Raw genomic sequence first — 23,723 nt, 5'->3', positions numbered from 1 at the left:
ATTAATTCAGTAAATTTATTGGGGCTAAATATGCTAAGTTCTGGGGATACAGAAAACAGTCAAAGACAGCCCCTGCCCTCATGAAGATCCCAGTCTAATGGAGGAGACAACATGCAAACAGCTCTGTACAAATGAGCTACAAATCAAACCTCATTACCAGAGCCTTGAAGGATGTGTGGGATTTTAGCTGGGACCAGAGAAAGCTAGGAGGCAGAGATGGGGGGGGGGGGGCATTTCGGGCAGGGATGTGGGGCATGGGGAAAAGCCCAGAGCTGGAGATAGAACATTTTGTGTGAGGAACAACAAGGGAGTCTGATGGGGCGGCACCATTCTCAGTCCTCGAAATACAAAGACATAAAGAAAGCTCTGTTCTCAAGGAGCTTACATTCTGTAGAACCTGTCACTTACAGAAGAGTAGAGTATTAAGTAAGTAAAATGACTTGCCGATGTCATGCAGCCAGCCTGGACTTCTTCAGCCTCCACATCTTCTGGCCCCCAAGCTCTAGCTACTATCCCACACTGCCTCCACAATCATATATGCTGATATTGCAGAGTGTGGGATGTTGGTTTTGCAGTTAGAACGAGGATAAGGATCCATTTCTGATCATTTTCCTTGGGAGCCCAAGTTATGGACTCCAGACCAGTGAAAGTTCACATTTCCCAGAATCATGAACTTATAGATTTAGACACAGAACAGACTTTGGAGATCATAGAGTCTTCATTTACAGAGAGGGAAACTGAGGCCCCTAGAAGTTAAGTTGAGGTTTGACGGGGGAAACACGTCCAATGTGGGTCAAAGGCAGGACATGCCCCCTGGGTCTTTCTGACTATTCTGTCACCTTCTGCCATGCTGTGATGGCTCTCACATCCCCCATTATAATCCCTGCATTTGACAGATCACAGACTCGTGGGTTCAGAAGAGATCTCAGATGTCAAAGAGTACAATTTTCTCATTTTACATGGGGAGAAACTGAGCCCCGGAGAAGTGAAGGCATCTTGCCCAAAGCTCACCCACACTGGTAAAAGCGAGACTTGAACCCTGATCCACTGGCCCTCTGACCCCACATCCGCTGTTGTGTCCACTGCTCTTTACAATAATGTCTGGGCTAAAGTACGTGTCCTGGGGCGTATCTACACAAACCAAGGTGGAAACATGATAAGAGCTTTCCTGTTTGGACATTTTAGAATGTTGAGAACCAGACCTTCCCCAATGTTGTTTTTAATCTATTGAAGAAAAGAAAGAAGGGAGCAAATTAGGGCATCTGGAATTGCCCTCCAGGAGAGGGACAAAAGTATCACTCAGACGTAGAGAGGGGTGGGAATTCAAGCTTTGGTTGATATTTTGTCCCTCATCAACTTGGTTCTCTCTGCAGTTTGGGGGCCTGGAGGCCATCATCACAGCTCTGATAGATGAATATCCTCGGACCCTCACCCAAAGGAGGGAGCTCTTGGTCCTGGGTCTGGTGGCCGTCTGCTTTTTGGGTTCACTCGCCACGCTGACCCAAGTGAGTATGGCACGAGTGGGGCGAGTGATACACCTGGGCGCTGTGGCAAGAAAAAAAGTTTCACACAAACTTCAGGATGCTCAGGTTATACTAGGGCTTCTGTTTCTCACCCTAGTGTCCCCCACCTTTGGGGAGGGAGGTAGCCTAATGGATAGAGGGCTGAATGCTAGATTTGGAGTCAGTAAGCCCCTCACACTTAGGAGCTGGATGGTTCTGGACAAGTCACTTCTCTGGGCCTCAGTTTCTCCATCTATAATCTATAATGGTTAAAAATATTTGGCTATAGGACTTAGGTCCGAAGTCTTTTTAAAGACACAAATGAGATAATGGACAAACTGTTTTACAATTACCAAAGGATTCTATAAATGCTAGTTCTAATCCAAAAAACAATGAGATGTGACCCTTGAGAAATCCTATTAAATGGAATATTCTCCTTTCTTATATTGCCAGTCTAGTCCAGGGCTTTGAGGTACAGAGAGACTCACGTGCAACTGATCTAATTGGGATTTATTCTCTGCATATGAACTCATCCAGAAGGCAAAGGAAATTGAGGGCTATGTGTCTGGACTCCTCACTGCCCCCCAGGTCTCAATTTGGGTTCTGATTTCAAAAAGTTTTTTAAAAAAACATACAACTGATCCAGATGAGCCCTACTCTAAAGTTTGTCGATTTGTTCTATGGTTTGGGGCAGTTAGGGATTGAGTGGTTTTATACTTGGGTTGAAAATGGAGCAAAAGAGTTTTTTACAAATACATGAGTCTAGGATAAGTAGATGTCAGTCAACTCTGAATATGATGGTGAGAATGAGAATGAGGAAGAGGAAGATGAAGAAGAGGAGGAGGAGAAAGAAGAAAAAGATAAAGGAAGAAGAAATAAAAGGAGGAAGAAATGATGATGATGATAAGGATGAATAAGGAGAACAAGAAGACCAGCTAGTATTTATGTCACACTTTAAAGTTTGCATAATACTTTCCAAATATTATTTCATTTGATCCTTACAAGAACCATGGAAAGTGCTATTTTTTGTTCCCATTTTTCAGATGAGAAAACTGAAGCAGACAGATTTAGGGATTTTTTCTTTTTTTTTTATTTTCATTCATTTATTTATTTATTTTATAATAACTTTTTATTGACAGAACCCATGCCAGAGTAATTTTTTACAGCATTATTCCTTGCACTCACTTCTGTTCCGATTTTTCCCCTCCCTCCCTCCACACCCTCCCCCAGATGGCAAGCAGTCCTTTACATGTTAAATAGGTTACAGTATATCCTAGATACAATATATGTGAGCAGAACCGAACAGTTTTCTTGTTTCACAGGGAGAATTGGATTCAGAAGGTATAAATAACCCGGGAAGAAAAACAAAAATGCAAATAGTTTACATTCATTTCCCAGTGTTCTTTCTTTGGGTGTAGCTGCTTCTGTCCATCCTTGATCAATTGAAACTGAATTAGATCCTCTCTTTATCGAAGAGATCCACTTCCATCAGAATACATCCTCATACAGTATCGTTGTTGAGGTATGTAATGATTTCCTGGTTCTGTTCATTTTACTTAGCATCAGTTCATGTAAGTCTCTCTAAGCCTCTCTGTATTCATCCTGCTGGTCATTCCTTACAGAACAATAATATTCCATAACGTTCATATACCACAATTTACTCAACCATTCTCCAATGGATGGGCATCCATTCAATTTCCAGTTTCTAGCCACTACAAACAGGGCCGCCACATTTTGGCACATACAGGTCCCTTTCCCTTCTTTAGTATCTCTTTGGGGTATAAGCCCAGTAGTAGCACTGCCAGGTCAAAGGGTATGCACAGTGTGATAACTTTTGGGGCATAATTCCAGATTGCTCTCCAGAATGGTTGGATTCGTTCACAACTCCACCAACAATGCATCAGTGTCGAAGGGATTTTTTTCTAAGTTATATAGTTAGTAATGTCTGATATTATGTTTAAATTCAGGTTTTCTTGACTCCAGACCTAACACTCTAGCCATTGCGCCACATATACTACTCATGAGTAGGCCAGATAAGAATAAATGGGCTTGTAGAATTTCTTTGTCATTAGAAGCTATACTCAGAGATGTAATTTGGGCTTCGTTTAGGATACTGAAATTTAGTAAGGATGGATCTTCTATCCTACAGCTACACAGCTACACTGAAACAATTAAATTCCACACCTAGTTAGTAAAAATAGTGGAAAATAAAAAAGAAAGTTACAGTTACCTCCCCCTAGTGGCCACATCCCAGAGGAATTCCTTCCCATGTACCCCTTTTTTTATTTTGTCCCAGAAACCTCCTCAGCAATGATTTTGTGCATTGTCTACTCCATCCCCCACATCCCCGCAAATGGACCAAGGAAGTGTTTCTTCTGCTTGCCCTAGTATCAGAATTGCTGGTTATTGCTCTGGCTGCACTTTGCAGAATCATCATTATTCAAGTTGTTATTCCCTAGAGAAGGAGCCCAGTCTAACCACTGCCCACCCATGCCATCCCTGCAGAAGTACTCATGAAAACCGAGCTGGGTAAATTCAGCAGAAGTTGATGGCAAAGGTGAGGATAATCATTGTATCTCCAATAATCTTTCTTCCAAGTCATTCTGCACCCTTCAGAAAGATTCTGTTCCTCTTCATCAACTACTACTAAGAGATCTGGGACCAAAGGAAAATAAATCAGAACTGAAAGGGGCCTCCAAGGTCATAGAGTCCAACCCTCTTATTTAATAGGAAAAGAAACTGAGACCCAGAGAGGCACGCTGTCTTGTCAAGTCACTCAACTTGGCCAGGCTGAGAATCAGACTCATATCCTGGGCCCAGCTAAATGACTAGTAGATAGAGGACTGGCCCTGAGTCAGGAGGACCTGAGTTCAAATTCAGCCTTAGACTCTTAATTCTTTCTAGCTGTGGGAGGCAAGTCACTTAACCCCAATTGCCTGTAATATATATATACATATATATATATATATATGCGCATATCCTTTAACTCAAAATCCAGCATTCTTTCCACTATATCAGAGGATCTCCTCATTTTAAATATAGGGAAACTGGGGCTCAGAGAATAAAAAACTTTTTTTATTAAAGCTTTTTATTTTCAAAACATTCATGGATAATTTTTCAACATTGACCCTTGCAAAACCTTGAGTTCCAATTTCCCCCCCTTCTTCTCACCCCCTTCCCTAGATGGGAAGTAATCTAATATATATTAAACATGGTAAAAATTATATGTCAAATCTAATATGGGCATACATATTTATATAATTAGTATGCTGCACAAGAAAATCAAATCAAAAAGGAAAAAATGAGAAAGAAAATAAAATGCAAGCAAACAACAAAAAAAGTGAAATGCTATGTTGTGGTCCACGCTCAATTTCCACAGTCCTCTCTCTGGGTGTAGATGGCTTTCTTCATCACTGAACAATTCAAATTGGTTTGAATCATCTCCTTGTTGAAAAGAGCCACGTCCATTAGAATTGATCATCGCATAATCTTGTTATTGCTGTGTAGAATGATCTGGTTCTGCTCATTTCACTTAGCATCAGTTCATGTAAGTCTTGAATGAAAAACTATGAAAGAAAGAGGCATCCAAAGCAATCTCAATAAAACTTTGGATAGAAAATGTCATCTGGACAGGAAAAAATAATGATGAATGTTGGAGGGGATGCGGGAAAACGGGGACACTGATGCATTGTTGGTGGAGTTGTGAACGAATCCAGCCATTCTGGAGAGCAATCTGGAATTATGCCCAAAAAGTTATCAAATTGTGCATACCCTTTGATCCAGCAGTGTTTCTATTGGGCTTATATCCCAAAGAAATACTAAAGAAGGGAAAGGGACCTGTATGTGCCAAAATGTTTGTAGCAGCCCTATTTGTAGTGGCTAGAAACTGGAAAATGAATGGATGTCCATCAATTGGAGAATGGCTGGGTAAATTGTGGTATATGAATGTTATGGAATATTATTGCTCTGTAAGGAATGACCAGCAGGATGAAGACAGAGAGGACTGGCGAGACTTACATGGACTGAAGCTAAGTGAGATGAGCAGAACCAGGAGATCATTATACACTTCGACAACGATATTGTATGAGGATGTATTCTGATGGAAGTGGATTTCTATGACAAAGAGACTTAACTGAGTTTCGATGGATAAATAATGGACAGAAACAGCTACACCCAAAGAAGGAACACTGGGAAATGAATGTGAACTATTTGCATTTTTGATTTTCTTCCCGAGTTATTTTTACCTTCTGAATCCAATTCTCCCTGTGCAGCAGGAGAACTGTTCGGTTCTGCAAATATGTATTGTATCTAGGATATACTGCAACATATTTAACATATATAGGACTGCTTGCCATCTTGGGGGGGGGGTGTGGAGGGAGGGAGGGCAAAAAACGAAACATAAGCGAGTGCAAGGGATAATGTTGTAAAAAAATTATCCCGGCATGGATTCTGTCAATACAAAGTTATTATTAAATAAAATAAAATTTAAATTAAAAAAAAAAGAAAATGTCATCTGCATTCAGAAAAAGAATTATGGAGATTGAATGTAAATCAATACATGCTGTATTCACTTCTTTTTTTCTGTTTTTTTCTCTCTCGTGGTTTTTTCCTTTTGTTCTGATTTTTCTCTCCTAACATGATTCATAAAGAAATGTGTATTTTAAAAGTTAATATACATGTATAACCAGGAAAAATAAAATAATGACATAAAAAATAAAAATGGCTCATAGTTCCCTAGGAAGCTATTGAAGTTTTCTTTTGCTAGCCCAGTTCAAGACTCTTTCTTGGAACTCCACTACATCCTTTCCCTTTTGTTGGCAATTATTCACAGAAGGATGTTGCAGACAACCCTGAAGCTGGATTTCTTTTGTTGTTCTAGGGAGGTGCATATGTGATCAAGCTCCTAGAAGAATTCGGTGCTAACTGCTCCATTCTGGCTGTGGTATTCTTGGAAGCAATTGCAGTTTCTTGGTTTTATGGTAAAAAGCACCTTTAAAAAAAAGACTCCTTTGGGGAGTGGAGAAGGGGAAAGAGACTCCCCATGTCTCTTATACCTTTGTATAACAAACTAACTCTATTAGCAATCAGAACCATGGTGCAAATATCTATTAACCCATCAGTACCACGTTCCTCACATCAAATTATTTATGTTTTAGCAAAAAGAAAAAAAAAGAAAAGATAAGATAAGAGGGGCAGCTAAGTGGCTCAATGGATAGAGTACCAGTCCTGAAGTCAGGAAGACCTGAGTCTCAGACACTTAACATTTCCTAGCTGTGTGACTCTGGGGTTTCACTTAACCCCAATTGCCAAAGAAAGAAAGAAAGAAAGAAGGAAGGAAGGAAGAAAGGAAGGAAGAAAGAAAAGAAAGAAAATTTACTTCCAGATCTAGTATTATTTGGGTCACTCACTGCCAGGTCTTGGTGAAACAAAAATTTGATTAAAGTCCATGGAAGCAAGGTAATAATAATAATAGCCATTAGATATGTATATTATGGAACACTGAACTTTGCAAACATTCCCTACATCCAATCCCATGGCAAACCTGACTTCTAGGTTGGAATCTATCTCCATCCTTTCCTTCAGTCTCCTGAGCTATGAGAGCACAAGACAACCAGGAGAATGAATGTAAATCAATACATGCTTTGTTCACTTCTTTTTTCTGTTTTTTTTTTCTCTCTCGTGGTTTTTCCTTTTGTCCTCATTTTTCTCTTCTAACATGATTCATAAAGAAATGTGTATTTAAAAAGTTAATATACATGTATAAACAGGAAAAAATAAAACAATTTCATAAAAAAATTAAAAAGGCTCATGGTCCCCTAGGAAGCTATTGGAGTTTTCTTTTGCTAGCCCAGTTCAAGACTCTCTCTTGGAACTCCGCTACATCCTTTCCCTTTTGTTGGGAATTATTCACAGAAGGATACTGCAGACAGCAGCTTTTCATTTGCTTTATAAAACTGTCATCTCCATACAACATAAAAGCAAAGGTATAAAACAGTTATACTAGTTAACTTGCAATAGCCCTAACATCTTGAAGTTTCCTTCTGCTCTCACTAGTATATATTGGCCACCCTCAATTCCTTCTCCACCAATTTATGCTTCATGCTATCAGTCTGTTTAGTTTATCTGCTTCCATGGCCCATGTGTATGAAGTCAGAAAGCTTCCAAGCCTGACTTTGCAGGCTAAGGAACAGGGACTTTTCCCATTGCTGCCATGTCTCTGAATCTCTAATCCCGTCCATTTAACCCAAGAATGAATAAATGCATAAATAGATGGATAAATGAACAAAAATATTTATTAAGTGCTTACCAATCACTTTGCTAAGTTCTGTGAATACAAATTTTAAAAATAAGAAAGTTCTTATTCTCAAAGAGTTCACTCTATGAAAAAACAGAGAGAGCGATCCAAATAATACCAAATCTGGAAAGAATGGAAGTAATTGTCTTTAGAGGCACCACAAGTGATAAGTTAAGATTTTTTAAAGAAGAATAATCTGATGTGAGGAGTGTCGCACGGAGAGGTTAACAGGTACCTGCACTTCGGTTCTGATTGCTGATAGAGTTAAAGGTACAAGAGACGGGGAGAGAGTCTCTCTGATAGAGGATCCACATTGGGAAGCATGAACGAGGATTTGGGTGGTAGGATTGCAGGGACAGAGATGGGGGTTCCAACTGCTTACTCAAGGTAAAGCTCCATTTTCAGGGTCAAATACCTTGCTGAGATTGAGGTCAGTGAAGAAGGGAGCTGATAATACTGTTTTCCCTGCTCAGGAATCCAGCAATTCTGCCACGATGTGAAGGTCATGCTTGGCTACAGCCCAGGCCTGTTCTGGAAGATATGCTGGGTCGCCATCAGTCCTGCCTTCCTTGCAGTGAGTATATCTACCCTTCCTTCAACTCCCGGAGCTGTTTTAGTGCCATCTCTTCCAAGAGCACAAAACACAATATTTATCATCACATTTCTTTTTATTACATTCCGAGGAAAGGAAAGCATTAAAACTTATCACTATTTTACAGAAATGAAGTTCTAGTAAGACTATGACATTTCCCTCCGGGACCTAGCATTCTTGACTCATCAAAGGCAAGGTTGGAAAGGGCATTAAAATTCACTTTATCCAACTTCTCAGACTTGAAAAACAACCTAAGTCACAAAGTGAGTTAATGATGATGCCAGATTTGGAACTCAGATCCAACATCAGATGGTTTGTTATCTTGGAGAAGCAGGAGCTAAAAGAGGGAAGGAAGAAAATTTGGAATACAAAATCTTACAAAAATGAATGGTGAAAACTTTCTTTACATGTAATTGGAAAAATAATCGAAAAGAACCATCTTATGAACTTAACTGGGCAGTGAGGTGGTACAGTGGTTAGAGTGCCAGCCCTGGCCAAAATCAGGACTCTTGATTTGAACTCTTCATGAGTTCACCTGATCTCAGACACTTACTAGCTATCTGATTCCTGGAAAGTCACTTGATTTTGTCTGCCTCGGTTTTCTTCATCTGGATAATGGGTATCATAATGTACTTGTTTGTCCTTCATTTTTTTTAAAAGAACTAATGACATGATAATGATGTGGTCAGAGTGCAGTGTGTTCAGTTGTGGCTGATGAGACCAAAACAAAATCAGAAGGTTCTATCCCGGGACAGGCACAAATAGTCCATGTGAACATTTGTAGTGGTGACATCTCTAAATTCCCACATCTTGCATTTCTTTTGAGCTCCTGCAATTCCGCCTTTCTCATAGAGCACAGCCCCTGCTCTGATGTGAAAAGGCTTATAGCCTTTTCAAGTTAAATAGTTTATCTCAATGTGGTAGTTAACTTTGATGCCATTTTCTTCTTCAATGAAAGCATCTGACATCCCAGAAAACATCCTGTTAAAAAGCATGAGAGCAAACAAGCTAGCCTGCTTTATTCCACTGGTGTCTGAGAAAATGTGAGAGCTTTATGTTTTCTCAGAACTTATGCAAATATGCCATCGTGCAACTGGTGCATAATATCCCAAAAATCCTGTGGGCAATCAAATTCCACCATGACCTTCCATAACTGACAGCATCAAAGGCCTTGGTCAGAGTGATGAACATTGTGTCCAGAGCTCTGTTCTGCTCCTGGCATTTCTCCTGGAGTTTTCAGGCAGCAAACACCGTGTTGATCATTCCTCAGCCCTTCTTTGAGCATAAATGGTTCATTGCTGACATGGAAGGAAAGCTGAGTCGGCACAAGTAGGAGAGCAGAAAAGGAGTGGGCAGCTTGCAGAGATTTGTGTTTGCTCATCTGGACTGGAATACTCGCAACATCAAGATCGGTTTGACAAAAATGATGGAGAAATTCAGAAGCCGCTCTGTGAGAAATGAGAATTTCACAGGATTTAACAAGAAGATGGATCATCTGTTTCCAACAAAGCAGTGTTTAAGTCAAACAAAAAGAAAGCTCAAGCAAAGTTTAGAGAGATGAGGATTCTTGGTTCAGTAAGAAGGTAGATGAAATTCAATATTACAGCAACAGCAATAATGATTCAAAGTGCTTCTACGATGCCTGAAGGCTCTTCATGCACCAGAGAACTCTCATGCATCTCAGTGAATCAGCACTGAAGGAGCCACACAGTAGATCCTAGAGATAGGGGATGAATACTTCCATAATGTTTTCAACAGACCTTTGGTTTGGCAACCAATGCCAAAGCATTGACCATGTGTTCAGAGGGCTGGAACTCTGAAAAGGGGGACTTGGATCTAAGACAGCAGAGCACTTAAGGCTAAGTACCTACTCAATGTGAGATAATGGTTCTGTAAACATACACTTAGATGATTGGTGATGTGATAGCTCTCCTCACTATTGGCACTTGCTGAATGTGTGGTGGTGAGGTGATGGTAGGCAAGGATTGGAGGGCTGAGGGAGAGGGTCAGAGTCTCTCTGCCACAGTACACTCAGCAGGGAAAACTCCAGAGTCCAGATTCCAGCTTAGATGAGCCTCGTGGCAGCTTGCCTGCCTCCTTCACTCCTCCTAAAGACCAAGGACTTTGACTGATCCTGACTCTGACTGATCCTGAGGCCCTCCAGAGAGCTAGTCCAGACATTATACATATATATACATATATGTGTGTCTCGATTCCTCTCTAGTCAAACTTCCAACTGAAGAAGAGATATATTGAATGCCATTGGGCTCCTATTATGTGACAAAGTGCCCGAATTAGCTCTAGCTAATTCTATTTCAGCAAAAATCTATAAGTCAGGAGGGGGCACTGCTCATATGGAAGCTGACTGGAATCTTCCGGTTGGTATAACAAGAAGAGATTATCCTCCAGAAGATCAAGGATGCTTCTGTTGTCCATTTCCATAAAGGAAAAGGAAACCTGTGGGAAAAAGGTATCTCTCTCTTAGCCACTGCCAACACGATTTTTGCCTGAGTCCTTCCTGATAGGCTGATCCTTCACCTGGAAGAGTTAGTGTGGCTTCAGAAAGGATACTTGGAAAGCACCTATCTCCCAGACTTGTAAGAATAAAATCAGATAATACTTGTAAAGCACTTTGCAAACCTTATAAATGCTAGCGATGGTGATCATGATCATGATCATTATTCCACACAGAGGAGATAGCCTATGCAAAAGCACGGAGGAGGGAGATAAGGTATCATACATAGGAAAAAGCTAGTGAGTCAGTTTGGTTGAAATGGAGAATGCATGGAGACCAGTAATAGGATATAACTTTGAAGAAGGAGCTGGGATTCAGATTGCAGAGGGTTTATTTATTTTTGTTTCTTCCAAATCACTACTTCCTAATACAGTGATCTACACATCATGATTACAATAAATGTATGTCAAATAAAATAAAAAAATGAGTGAATGGTTCTAACTTCCTTTTCTCTACACTTTCATCCCTCCTACTAGTTTATAATCATCAGCTCCCTCCTGGACCAGTCTCCTCTTGTACTGTTTGACTACCGCTATCCAGACTGGAGCATCTCCATTGGACATCTGATCAGCGCTTCTTCATGTAGCTGCATCCCCATCTATATGGTCTACAAACTTCTCTGGACACCTGGGTCTCTCAAGCAGGTCAGGAAGGCAGGATATGCCCCCATTTCCTCTCCTGGCCTGGGAAAAACTAAGGGTGGTTTCCATTTCTTTGGCCCTCCAGTAATCACCACCACCTAGTTTGGTGAAAAAATAACAGACAATGAGTTCAAGGTATCAGTCGTTCATAAAGATGCATTTATCTTAACTGGGTCACTGCCGAGATCAACAGGACTAATGCTATAAGCTCGCTGGACAGTTTAGTTCCATCGCCTCGAGTAACCAGGACTGAGGCTATAATCTCACCGTCTTCCACCCTAGTCAATCCTCTGGAAGGTTGAGTTCAGTTTGGAACATCACAAAGTAGGAAGGACACTGATAAGCTAGAGCATGTCCCGAAGAGGATGAAGTTCTGGAGCCCATGTTCTGTGAAGAAGGGTTGAAGGAACCAGACATGTTTAGCCTAGAGAAGCCGTTTTTGGAGATGAGATCTCTCTTTGAGTCTTAGGGAAATGGGATTGTCCCTAAAGGGTAAGACCAGGCAGAAGTGGTAAGAAGGCAGATATAGGCAGCTCATAAGTACAAATTTCCCAATAACAACACTATTCCAAAGTGGAATGGGCCAGCACGTGAAAGAATGGATTCCCATGACTGCACATGATCAAGTGAACAGGAGGGTAATCACTGCCAGAAAATAATAGAGAGGACTCACTTTCTGATTGTGTTGAACTAGATGGCTTCAGAAATCCCTATTTAAAAAAAGTTGTAACAGAAGGTTTTACAAGGGCCAATGCTGAAAAATTACCCATGCATATGTTTTGTAAATAAAAAGCTTTAATAATAAAAAAAAATCCCTAATAAGTCTAAAAGTTGGTCATTCCACTGATTTTAGTCTTGTTAAGAGTATTAGAGGCAAAAAAACCCAAACAAATTAAATTAAATTAAGAGAGAGAGAGAGAGTATTAGAGGCAGAATTAACCCAAGTCCCTGCTGTCTGAGAGTCCAACACCCTTCCTATATTAAGAATGCTGCTGTTGGAGGGAGTGTGAATGAGTAGTATTTTTATTTGTTTGTTTGTTTTTAAAGTAAGCTCCTAATTTTACTCTAAACTTAGTAACCATGAACAAAAACAAATACTCCAACACACAAACAAGAATTTTAAATGATTTACACAAACCCAGACATTTCTAATATTTACAGTTGCTTTTTTTAAAATGTGTGCATTCACTTTCACAAGATAATGATTAAGAAAATCACAGGTCTGAGCCCAAAGCAAACAAACATCGTGGGTTTGTTGGAAAACAAGTTCATCGATTTAGGGCTGGGAGGGGACCTCAGAAGCCATCTAATCCAATATGATCACTTTACAAAAGAGGAAACAAAGGCACAGAGAGGAAAAGAATCTTCACATGATAAGTGGAAGAGGGGGGCAGAAATCTTTCCCTCATGCCAAACTCTATTCTGTGTATTTTTTCTGTATTTCATGCCTTTTGTTCTGCTTTTACTATTATTTTCTTATAAAGTGTCAGATTTTGAGTTTAGAAGACTTGGGGTTAGAATCCTGCCTCTAAAACTTTCAAGCTATAAAATCTTGGGCAAGTCACTTAAGTTAGAGTTTCAATCTCCTCATCTTTAAATATAATAATAACTTTTATATAACACCTGAAGGATTGCAAAGCACTTTAAAAATCAACCCATCTGATGCTCATCCTGTGATGTAGAAGCTGTTATTATTCTCATTTTAGAGTTGAGGAAACTGAGACTCAAAAAAAAAAGTTCAGTGCCTTACCCAAGATCACACAGCCAATAAGTATCAGAGGCAGAGAGAGACTCCAAGAGCAGTTTTCTATCTGCTGGGCCACTCCACAACATGGGTTCAAATCTCCACTGAGAGACTTGTATGTAGAGAGCTTTACAAACTGTAAAGTACGCTATGAATCTGCCAATTATATTTTCCATAGTTGCCATCAGTGTGTGTTTCTCTCCTCTGATCTAGGGGCTGCTATGGGTTTGTACCATTATTTGCAGGGCTATTGTAAAAGGACCAGTGATGGCACTGGGGAATTGGGATCCTATGGGGTTAAGGGAAAGACTAGAGAATATGGCCAATTGCCAATTTCTTACAGAACTGAACTTTGATAAGCTCCTGAGAGACCATTTTGCCTATCCCAACAATGTCTCATCTCTTGTGTTTTCTCCCAGCGCCTGGAGGTTTGTCTGAGACCAGAAAAGAAGTCAAGTCAAGGTCAGCAGCCCGATTCCATCTGCCTGCATCCTGTGCCTCAGCTCCCCCAGATCCACCCAGGTACCTGAAGCCTTCCCGCTCTCCCAGATCAGGACATCCCCTGATGCAAGACCCCCTGACATACATGGGCACACTCTTCTAATTGTCCCTCATTGTCCTCCTCAACTCCCATCATGCCCTCTGCCCACCTTACAGCAAGCATTAGATGTGCTGTTCCATCTTTAATTGTGCCCAACTCTATGTGACCCCCCTGGATTTTGTCCATCGGGTCTTCTTGGCAGAGATACTGGAGTGGGTGCCATTTCCTTCTCTAGTGTCTCCATTTTACACATGAAGAATTGAGGCAGATGAGGGTTAAATGACTTGCCCAGATTCCCACAAGTGTCTGGAACCAGATTTGAAATCTTCCTATCTCCAAGCCTGTTGCTCTAACCACTGCACCACCCCAATGTATCCCCCAATAAGTCTCTAGAATTAGAGTCAGACCTAGGTGAGCTGACAGGGTACAGGTGGGTGATGAGCTTGTGTCAGCCAACAAATAGTTATCAAATACATAATTACCATGTGCTACGTCATAGCACATAAACACAAAGATGGGGACCAATGTTTGAATTCCTGCGGTAGCCCTGGCCAACTTTCCTTCGATGTGGCAAAGTCTTTAAGGTATTTTCTGTGCATACCAAAGTTCCATTCTGACCTTAAGGAGTTGGAGAGGACTTGAAGTCATCAGGGATAATCCCTTTCATTTTGCAGAGAGAGAAGTGACATGGCAAAAGTCATGCCAGCAGTAAGTGGCAGAGAGACAGATCTGAACCTAGCCTATAACTCTCAATTCAGTATTCTTTCTCTTACATCACAAGAGTCTCTTCCACCTTGGTTGTGAAAATAGCCTTGATTTAAGACCAATAGTATTACGGAGACAGGCTTAGAAGCACATTCGTAGAATAATAATAATAATAAAAATAGCTCACATTCACCTAATGCCTGAAGGTTTTCAAAGCTCTCTACATGCATGATCTTCTTTGAGACTCACAACAACCTTGGAGTTAAGTGCTATTAGTCCACCCATTTTACAAAGGAGAAAGACAAAGGTGATATGATTTACTTTGGTCATAGTGGATGTTTCTAAATCTAAATCTACTCCTTGACGCTACTTGCTTAGAGATTACAAATCTAGAATGACAAAGGACTTCAGGGCTTCATCTTACAGAAAAAGAAACCAAAGCTCAGGAAACAACTTGCCCAACCAAGATCACAGTGAACCAGCCCCTCTGACTCCATCTGCCTGCATCCTGTGCCTTAGCTCCCCCAGACCCATCCAGGCACCTGAAGCCTGTTTGCCTCTGTATCCCTTCACATGCTCAGTCCCATCTCAGACACCCTGGGAAATCCATGTAAGGTCATTTCTGCTTACGTCAGACTAGCCCGCCACTCTAGAGTCCACATTTTTATGAGAAGTCCGATACTTCTGGGATTAGAAATAGTATGGAGGACTGCCTTCCTTTTATGAAGGGCAAAGGGCAAAATTAGCCCGTGTAGGATTGACGCCAATTGCTCAGCAGTTTGGGCACAACAGTAGGTGACGTGGCCTTTCATACACAAGGAAGGGTTTGTGACTACTATGGCAGAATTCATACAGAAAACCAAGGATGGCCCACTGGCCGAGGAACTCCTTGCCCATTGGGACATGATGGTGGAGGGGAAAGAGAGCAGGACTTCAATCAGGAACCCTCCCTTTGGGTCCTGGTTCTAATATTCTAGGGCACGACTTTGGACAAACCATCTCAGCCTCAGTTTCCTTTGTTTGTGGAATGTGGATGGCAATTTTGGTATTCCCTTCCTCCTAAACTTCTAGTGAGGAAAACACTTTCCAAGCCTATACAGACGCGATTGTTTCCTTAAACACTGTTAGAAAACACTGTTTTCTACCTTTATCTTTGAATATTCTTATGAGAAATTAGTATCAATCCTTCCTATTTCTCTCATGTGCTCAGGTATTGACATAGAGTGTTTCAGAAATCCTATTTCTGTTTTAAACTAATAAAACTTCAAACTTTTAAAAAGCTGTCAAAGCTTAAAGTCTCTCTAAGAGTTTGGAGACACCTCTGGAAGCCTCTCATGATCCCTCACAACTCTCAATTGTCTTTCACTGGATTCAATGAGCATTTATTAAGTCTTGACAATGTGCCAGGCATGGGGTTAAGGACAAAAAGTTGAGTTAAGGACAAAAATGGCAGATGTCTCTCACCTCAAGTCCTTCTCTTCTTATAAGTGAGATTTAAAATGAATGTGGATAAGGAAGTATAAAGTATATAGAGTAAACCCAGTGTGAGTTTTGTGGAGGACTCTAACAAGTATATTTTCGTGTTAAAAAATTAGCCAACAAGGGTATAAAGCTTTCAGATTGTTTATAACCAGAGCAGGGAAAGATCAGCCTTCTACAGGGACCAGGAAAGAGTTCCAATAGGAGAGGAAAAGATGGAAATTCTTCTCTCTGCCCTTCATGGCTCAGCTTATTCCCCATCTCCCATAGGAAACCTTTCCTGATCACCTTGGCCTCTAACACTTTCTCCCTCATCCTCTATAATTAGGTAGAAATTTATTTGTGACCATGTTGTATCTTTTAAATATATTGTAAGCTCAAAGGGAGGAAGAATTGTTTCATTTTTTTTCTTTGTCTTTCCATTATCCAGCACAGTGTCTTCTGTTATAAAGATGGATTGGCAGGTTGAGGGTAGGCTATAAAGGACTTTAAAAGTTCAACAAAAATTCTTGCAGTTGATCCTAGAGACAGTGGGACCCCCCTGGAGTTCATTGAGCAAGGGGACCCAGACTTTTGGAAAATCATTTTATTGTCTGTACATACAATAGATTGGAGAAGGGATGGACTTGAGGCAAAGGGACTATTAGCAAGATATTTCAATGGTACAGGTAAGAGGTAATGAGGTTCTGAGCTAGGATGGGGGATGAATAGGAAAATGCCAATTGGATTGTCATATCCCATACATATCACCATGCTGATGACTCCCAAATGGGTATCATCATCCCCGATCATCCCCAGTCATCCCCGAGCTTCAGTCCCACATCACCAATGGCTTATTGGACATTTCAAATAAGATGTCCTGTAGACATCTGAAGCCAAAATATCTGAAATCTTTACCCCAAACTTCACCTCTTCTGAATTTTCCCTACTTTTGTTGAGAACACTACCATCAGGTTCTCAGATTTTTAATCTAATTATTTTCACCATTCCATAAACAATCAATCGCTAAAGCTGGTTATTTTCATCTTCATCTTTTTTGCTTCCATCGCTTTTCCTATTCATCCCCCATCCTTGTTCAGAACCTCATTACCTCTTACTTGTACCCCTGAAATATCTTACTAATTGGTCCCTTTGCCTCAAGTCCATCCCTTCTACAATCTATTGTATGTACAGCCAATAAAATGATTTTCCAAAAGTTTGGATCAGAATAGGTCACACCCCTTACTCAATGAAGTCCAAGGTGATCCCACCCTCTCTAGGATCAACTGCAAGAATTTTTGTTGAGCTTTTAAAGTCCTTTATAGCCTAGCTTCAATCTGCCTATCCATCTTTATAACATACTACTCTCTCTTCTAAATTCTATGGCCCAGACAAACTGGTGTCCTTGTAGTTCCTCAGACATGACACTCCATCTCCTCTCTTCACTCTTTTGTACTAGTTGTACTAGTACAGCTAACCCTTCGCCCCTACCTCATTTTTTTCAGACTCTGCCCAAGCATCCACTTCCATTTACTAATGTCCTCCCCAAATACAACAACTCTCTTGTGTCTTGTGTGTGTGTCTAAATCACAAAATGAAGATTTGAACCCAGGTTATCTGTCTATATCTACATCTAATATTCCTTCCCTTACATTCCTCTGCCCCAGAAAAGTTAGTTCACTCATTTTGGCTGATTTAACAAATGAAGAATTGGCCATGAGAATTTTATTTGACAAATTGCAATTTAAGTAGTTAGTACACTGCAAAACACTGTGATAGACATTGGGAGAGACATAAAATTTAAGTACTTCTTTTATGGGATATTATTCTTCTTAAAAAGCATAAGACAAAATAATTCCTGAGTCCATAGTATGTGTACCCAGTAAGTCCATAAAAAGCTAGTGTGGTATAGTCAGATGCTATTACATTCATTTAGCCTAATCAGTTCAGCCATTCTCAAATAGATGGGTACACACTTCACGTCCAGATCTTTGCTACAACAGCATAGGCTGGTGTAAATATGTTCTGTATTAATAGGTTGTTTCCCTTTGTTGTTGTTGAAGGTTGTTTTGATATTCAAGGTATATTTTCTATTGTATTAAGGAGAAGGCTAAAAAGGAAGACTAGTAAACCCTACCCTAAAGCCACCATTCTATGGTAACAAACCAAACCTCCATCTCTTACCCTATGTGGAAGTATGGGAAAGAAGAAGGATTTTGTGCCATCTGAGGGAATGTGCTATAAGATCAGAGAACTTAAGAACAAAGGAAACTAGAGAAGAGAGCCAGCCAGCTCCACCAGTTCTGAAGGAAAAAGAACTGCTATCCAACTGGTGTCCATTCTGTCTTCCCTAGTGAAAAGTGAATTCCCCAACCCAGGAAAAGGCTGAGACAGCTTGAAGCTTCTACACCCTGAGAAGATCCACCATTCAACTAGAAAAATAATAAGGAAATATAAGGGAAAAAATTGAAATTACCAACTCTGATAAGGCAGAGAAGTCCATGGATTACCAAGAAGACATTGAGCCATAAGAGGATGTTTATATAACATATAAATTATATAGAATATAGAAGCAAATATAATAAAAGCAGGATGTATAATCCATTCAGCAAAAATAATCAGCAAAAAAGAAAAATTTGAATCCACGGTGGTATATCTCCAAACAACTGGTTGGGAGTACCAATATACAGAAATGAAGAACAAGCTAAAAGAAGAGAAACAAAAAGCAAGATTTTAAAAGACATGATCTCTGTACAAACAAAACATAGTGATCTCATAGACAGAAACTGTAGAGATAGCTTAAGAATCCTCCCAGAAGAGCATAAGTCAAAAAACCTGAATGACATAATCCAAGAAATAATGTAAGAAAACTGTCCAGATAACAAAGTTTCAAATGAAAAAACCCACAGATAGCCAAATACCTATGGTGATTTTTTTTAGGACTAAATTTAACGATTCCAGTGGCAAACAACAAATTCTGCAATTGACCAGGATGAAGACCTTCAAATTTAAAGGAAAGGAAATTTGACTAACAGAAGACTGTTCTGCTGGGAACAGAAAATAGGAAAAGGAATAGTAGGTATGTCACTCTGCAAACCTGAGCCTAATCACAGGATCATACATTCCATAAAAGAGAAGCATTTGAAGGATTTAAAAAAGAGAGAGATGTAAGCAAATTATTTGCTTTGCAAACATCCCAGAAAACAGAAAAACAAGAAATAAAGCAAATAATGAAAACACAAGAAATCAATTATCACAGAAAAAAGGGGAAAAACAAACTAGAAAGAAAAACTTCAGGTTAAAAAAATAGTAAAATCACCAAAAAAAAAGACTATTGAGAAATTTCTCTCTAACTACCCAAAGAAAAAGGAAGAAATGATGGAGGGAGATCAGGTCTGAACCAACTTTTCACAATGACCTACCTCCAAGTGAACCAATGTTTTGAATGGGCATGAACTGCAGAAGGAGAAGGCCTACAAAAAGGTTGGAGGAAGGAAGAAAATAGGAGGAAAATAATTTACTCTAATCAAATCACTAGTAGAAAATGAAAAAAAAACCATATACTCTATTAGGAAAAAGAGAATTTACAAGAGAATGAGTGAGGTGACAAAGGAAAGGTTTGAAAATGAGGAAAAATAAAGTGAAATCTCAGTTTAGTGACAGAAGGTGTCCCACTGAAGAACATTCCTATGTAAGGAGAAATTCTGTAATGGGAAATAGGGGACCATAAAATAAATATGAAATAGTAATATGAAGTAGAAATATGAAATGGGTTTGGGAGAGCATAATGATTCATGACATGAAGCAATCATGTCAATGACATTTATCACAGATTACAAAGATTTGCCATTTATTACATAAAATAGCTCATGGGCTTAACCAATTATGAATAAGCAAGGCAGAAGCATAATGATTAAGCAATTTGTTTCCACACTGGGGAACTTTTATAGTTTCAGGGAAGAGGAAGAAGAAAGATAGGTTTGGAGAGTAAGAGGAGATGTGTGGGAGGAGTAAGGGATGAAGGAAGAGCCAGGCAGAATCTAGTGACTAACCAGGCTCCAAAAGTTATCTAAAGATATATTAATCAATACAGTCTCAAAGATTGGACAGGATGGATGGAATAGATTTACTAACAATGGAGGCTAGGTGAGTTGATTAAGTGTTTGGCTTCACATCATTAAAAGACAGTCTGGAAAACTGACCTTTAGCATTTCCTGACAAAGGGATCAAAATAGGTTGGTTTAGAGTTCACATCATAACTGTCTTAACTATGCTAATAAGATAGCCTGTGTATGATTATGATTGATAATAAGAACAGGATGGGCTCATTTTAGCATTTCCTGAGTAGGGGGCAGAATAAGGTGGTTTAGAGTCCCATCAGTATATTCTCCAGATATTTGGGGCTCAGTGAGACCATTATCTCAGAGAGAATCTGGACAGCAGCCTATCTCAGGAGAAAAAGAATAATAAATTTTGAAGGCAACTGGCCTCCAGAAGAGGGCATGATTGTGGAAAGATTTTTATGGCATATTAGAAAGTCGATGATCATGGAAGGTGTGATTAAGAGATAGAAATAAACTACACCCATCAGAGACATATCATGGGGCAACATTTTTATCCTGTATTTCCTGCGAGAAAGAATGAATACTTCTTATAGTCAGGCTCAATAAGGGGGGGGGGGGGGGGGGGGAAGAGTCAACAAGGGAAGATCTACAAAGCTACAACATAGAAATTATTTAGAACAAAGAACTCAAAATAGGAACTCTAGAAGCAATAAATCAATTAGGAAGACTGAAACAAAATAAAGATGATTGGTTATTCAATAAAGAATTGATTACTCAATCAAGTATAAGGAGAATGAATCAAAGAATAAACAGTTAAAATAGAAAGATATTCACAAAAAAAAAAAAAAAAAAAAGTCCAGGAAATTTTTTTAAAAACTAAAAACAAAGAGAGGAAGGGTAAATTTATAGATTACCTAACTAAAAGAAGGCAAAAAAGAAGAATTAGATAACTATGATATGGCTGATGTAGCAAATGATGTGGCACCTGGTGATAATCTTTAGAAAAAGGACCAAATGTCGGAATTTGATCTTGTGAAGAATTTACAATTACCATTCTCTTTGGCAATAAATAAATACATGAAAGCTATGAAAAAACTAATTAAGGTTATGAAAGTTTTCTGGTTTTCTCAATTTCTCTTTAATTTTTTAATGAATTTAGTATTTCTCCCCTCTTCCTCTTTAAAGACAGTACATATCTTATCAGTTATTTTTGCTTAATCTTCTTTAAGGCAAATTTATTCTCAAAAATTCCTTCCCCCTAATTCTCAAGTCCTCTCCTCTTATTTTTTTAATCCCTTTCCAGAGTTTTGGAATTTGACTTATTAGTTCCTTTTTATTTATTTATTTTATCTAGTTGATGAGGTCCTGAATGGTGAGTGAAGAAGAGATTACAGATAAAATGAAAAGATACAATAAATACCAGGAACGGGAAATATAAAACAGAATTGGAAGAACATAGAAAAGGATTTTAATAATTAATTATGAAAAGGACTAGTCTTGGGGAACAGACCATGCATAGCCCTGGAGCTGGGAGGCATGATGTCATGTGGTTAGATAGCAAGAAGGCAAATCTGGATAAAATGTAGATTGTAGAGAGGACAATAACGTAAAATAAGGCTGGGAAAATGAGTTCAAAACACCACCAAGGTTATGATTCCAAGTGACTAAACTTTAAAAAGGGGGGGGGGGGCGGGGAGAAGATGCATATTATTTTATACATTATAACATTGGGATGCTTATCAGAAAACCAATTCAAAATATTCAGTAGACAATTGGAAAGGCGTACATGAAGATCAGGAGAGAGATTTGAAGTGGAAATGTAAATTTGGGAATCATCTGCATGGGGATGAAAGTTAGCTTTAGCAATAAGAGAAGAAAAAGAAATTAAAGGAATTAGAGTGGGTAATGAAACCAAATTATCACTCTTCGCAGATATGATGGAATACTTAGAGAATCCTAGAGAATGAACTAAAAAACTAATAGAAACAATTCACAACGTTAGCAAAATTGCAGGATACAAAATAAATCCATCAGTAGTTTTATATGTTACCAACAAAGTCCAGCCGCAAGTGATACAAAGAAAAATTCCATTTAAAATAACTGTAGATAATATAAAATATTTGGGAGTCTATATGCCAAGGCAAAGTCAGGAACTATATTCAATAGCAAGGTGATTCAGGCCAGTTCCAATGGTCTTGTGATGGAGAGAGCCATCTGCACCAAGAAAGAGTGCTATGGGGAGTGTGGATCACAATCATAGTATTTTCACTTTTTTTATTGCTGTTTGCTTGCATTTGGTTTTCTTTCTCATTTGTTTTCTTTTGGATCTGACTTTTTCCTCTGCAGCATAATTGTGGAAATATGTATAGAAGAATTGCATATATGTAACATATATTGGATTACCTGCCATCCTTATAAAGAAGGGAGGAGGAGGAAGGGAGGGGGGAAAAATTTGGGACACAAGGTTTTACAAGGGTGAATGCTGAAAATTATCTATACAAATGTTTTAAAAAATAAAAAGTTTTAATTAAAAAAAAAAGGTAACTACAAGCACTGAATGAGCATGCCTAATGTGTTGATATTAACTTCTCCTTCCAAAGAAGGAGTTTTCTGCCATTTTTGAACATGGGTTGTATGAGGAGAGAGAGGGAATGTTTTTAGAAGGAATATGCAATGGGAGGACCAGGAAATCTGTTATGAAGTTTGTCATCCCTCGCTAAGGGAGGGACCTTGTGCTTCAAAGGTAGGAAATAAAAAGGCTCATTCCCATGTCTATAAACTAGTTTACTTCATACACTCCTGAAGTCTTTTTATCTTTGTAACATATTTCTAACATCACCATTCTCTTCTTTTTGAAATCACTTTGACATTCTTTAGATTCACTTATCCATATGAATTAGATTACTAATCCATCTTCCTATCCCCAATAGTGTTTTATGCTTACTGTATGGAACTAAACATGAGATATTTTGAATTTTACCTGTTGTAAAGAGTATTAAAAATGACATAAAGTACATGAACTTTGGTCCTTAAGAGAATTATTTAACATTTTAATTTTCTCTCTACGAAATCTAGTCTGGTCCAGGAAAAGGGTTGCCAAACAATATGATTGGTAGAAAGAAACTGAAGAATTGATAAAAAATATATATATATATGTGTATATATATATATATATATATATATATATATATATTCCCTGGAGCAGACAGGAAGAAAGCTCTAATAATTGTGATAAATTTAATTTCATGGTCCCAGCCTCTGGAAGTAATCCAGTCAGAAATTCAAATTATGTCAAATCCCTAAGGCTAAATTTTCCTATAAAACAGCTCATAGGTCATTAGAAATGAAAACTTCAGACCCAAATTCTTGGAGTAGAGGAAGTCTCTTGCAAGGAGGAAGAGGGGACACAAACCCAATTTATAGACACCAGAAACAGCAGTTACAATGCATAAGCTCGCCTTCCTCAGAATTTAAATTGGAGATCCTTCCAAAATCTATTTCATGACACTCCCAGTACATGCAATCCTTGACATTTCCATGTTTTCCCCTTTTGCCACACCATCATACATTCAAAAATGGTGGCAATCACCTCAAGGGAGAAATTAATATACATGAAGCTTACTAAACATGCTCAATCAAAAATTTTACTTGCCAGGACATAAACCC

At 39.0% G+C, this 23,723-nt stretch overlaps 1 protein-coding gene across 1 annotated transcript in view; it reads left to right on the top strand.

Moving 5' to 3' along the window:
- Positions 1–13,819, top strand: part of LOC127548642 (sodium-dependent serotonin transporter-like) — a 37,121-nt gene extending 23,302 nt beyond the window's left edge. Inside the window, exons 9-13 of the mRNA XM_051976134.1 lie at positions 1,374–1,505; positions 6,382–6,481; positions 8,271–8,371; positions 11,381–11,548; positions 13,709–13,819. Coding sequence (XP_051832094.1) covers positions 1,374–1,505; positions 6,382–6,481; positions 8,271–8,371; positions 11,381–11,548; positions 13,709–13,819 — 612 coding nt within the window. The remainder of the gene's footprint in view (positions 1–1,373; positions 1,506–6,381; positions 6,482–8,270; positions 8,372–11,380; positions 11,549–13,708) is intronic.
- The last annotated feature ends 9,904 nt before the right edge of the window (positions 13,820–23,723 follow it).

The sequence above is a fragment of the Antechinus flavipes genome, chromosome 1 (genome assembly GCF_016432865.1).
Source record: "Antechinus flavipes isolate AdamAnt ecotype Samford, QLD, Australia chromosome 1, AdamAnt_v2, whole genome shotgun sequence".
Lineage (NCBI taxonomy): Eukaryota > Metazoa > Chordata > Mammalia > Dasyuromorphia > Dasyuridae > Antechinus > Antechinus flavipes.
This window is presented reverse-complemented; position numbering and strand designations above follow the sequence as displayed.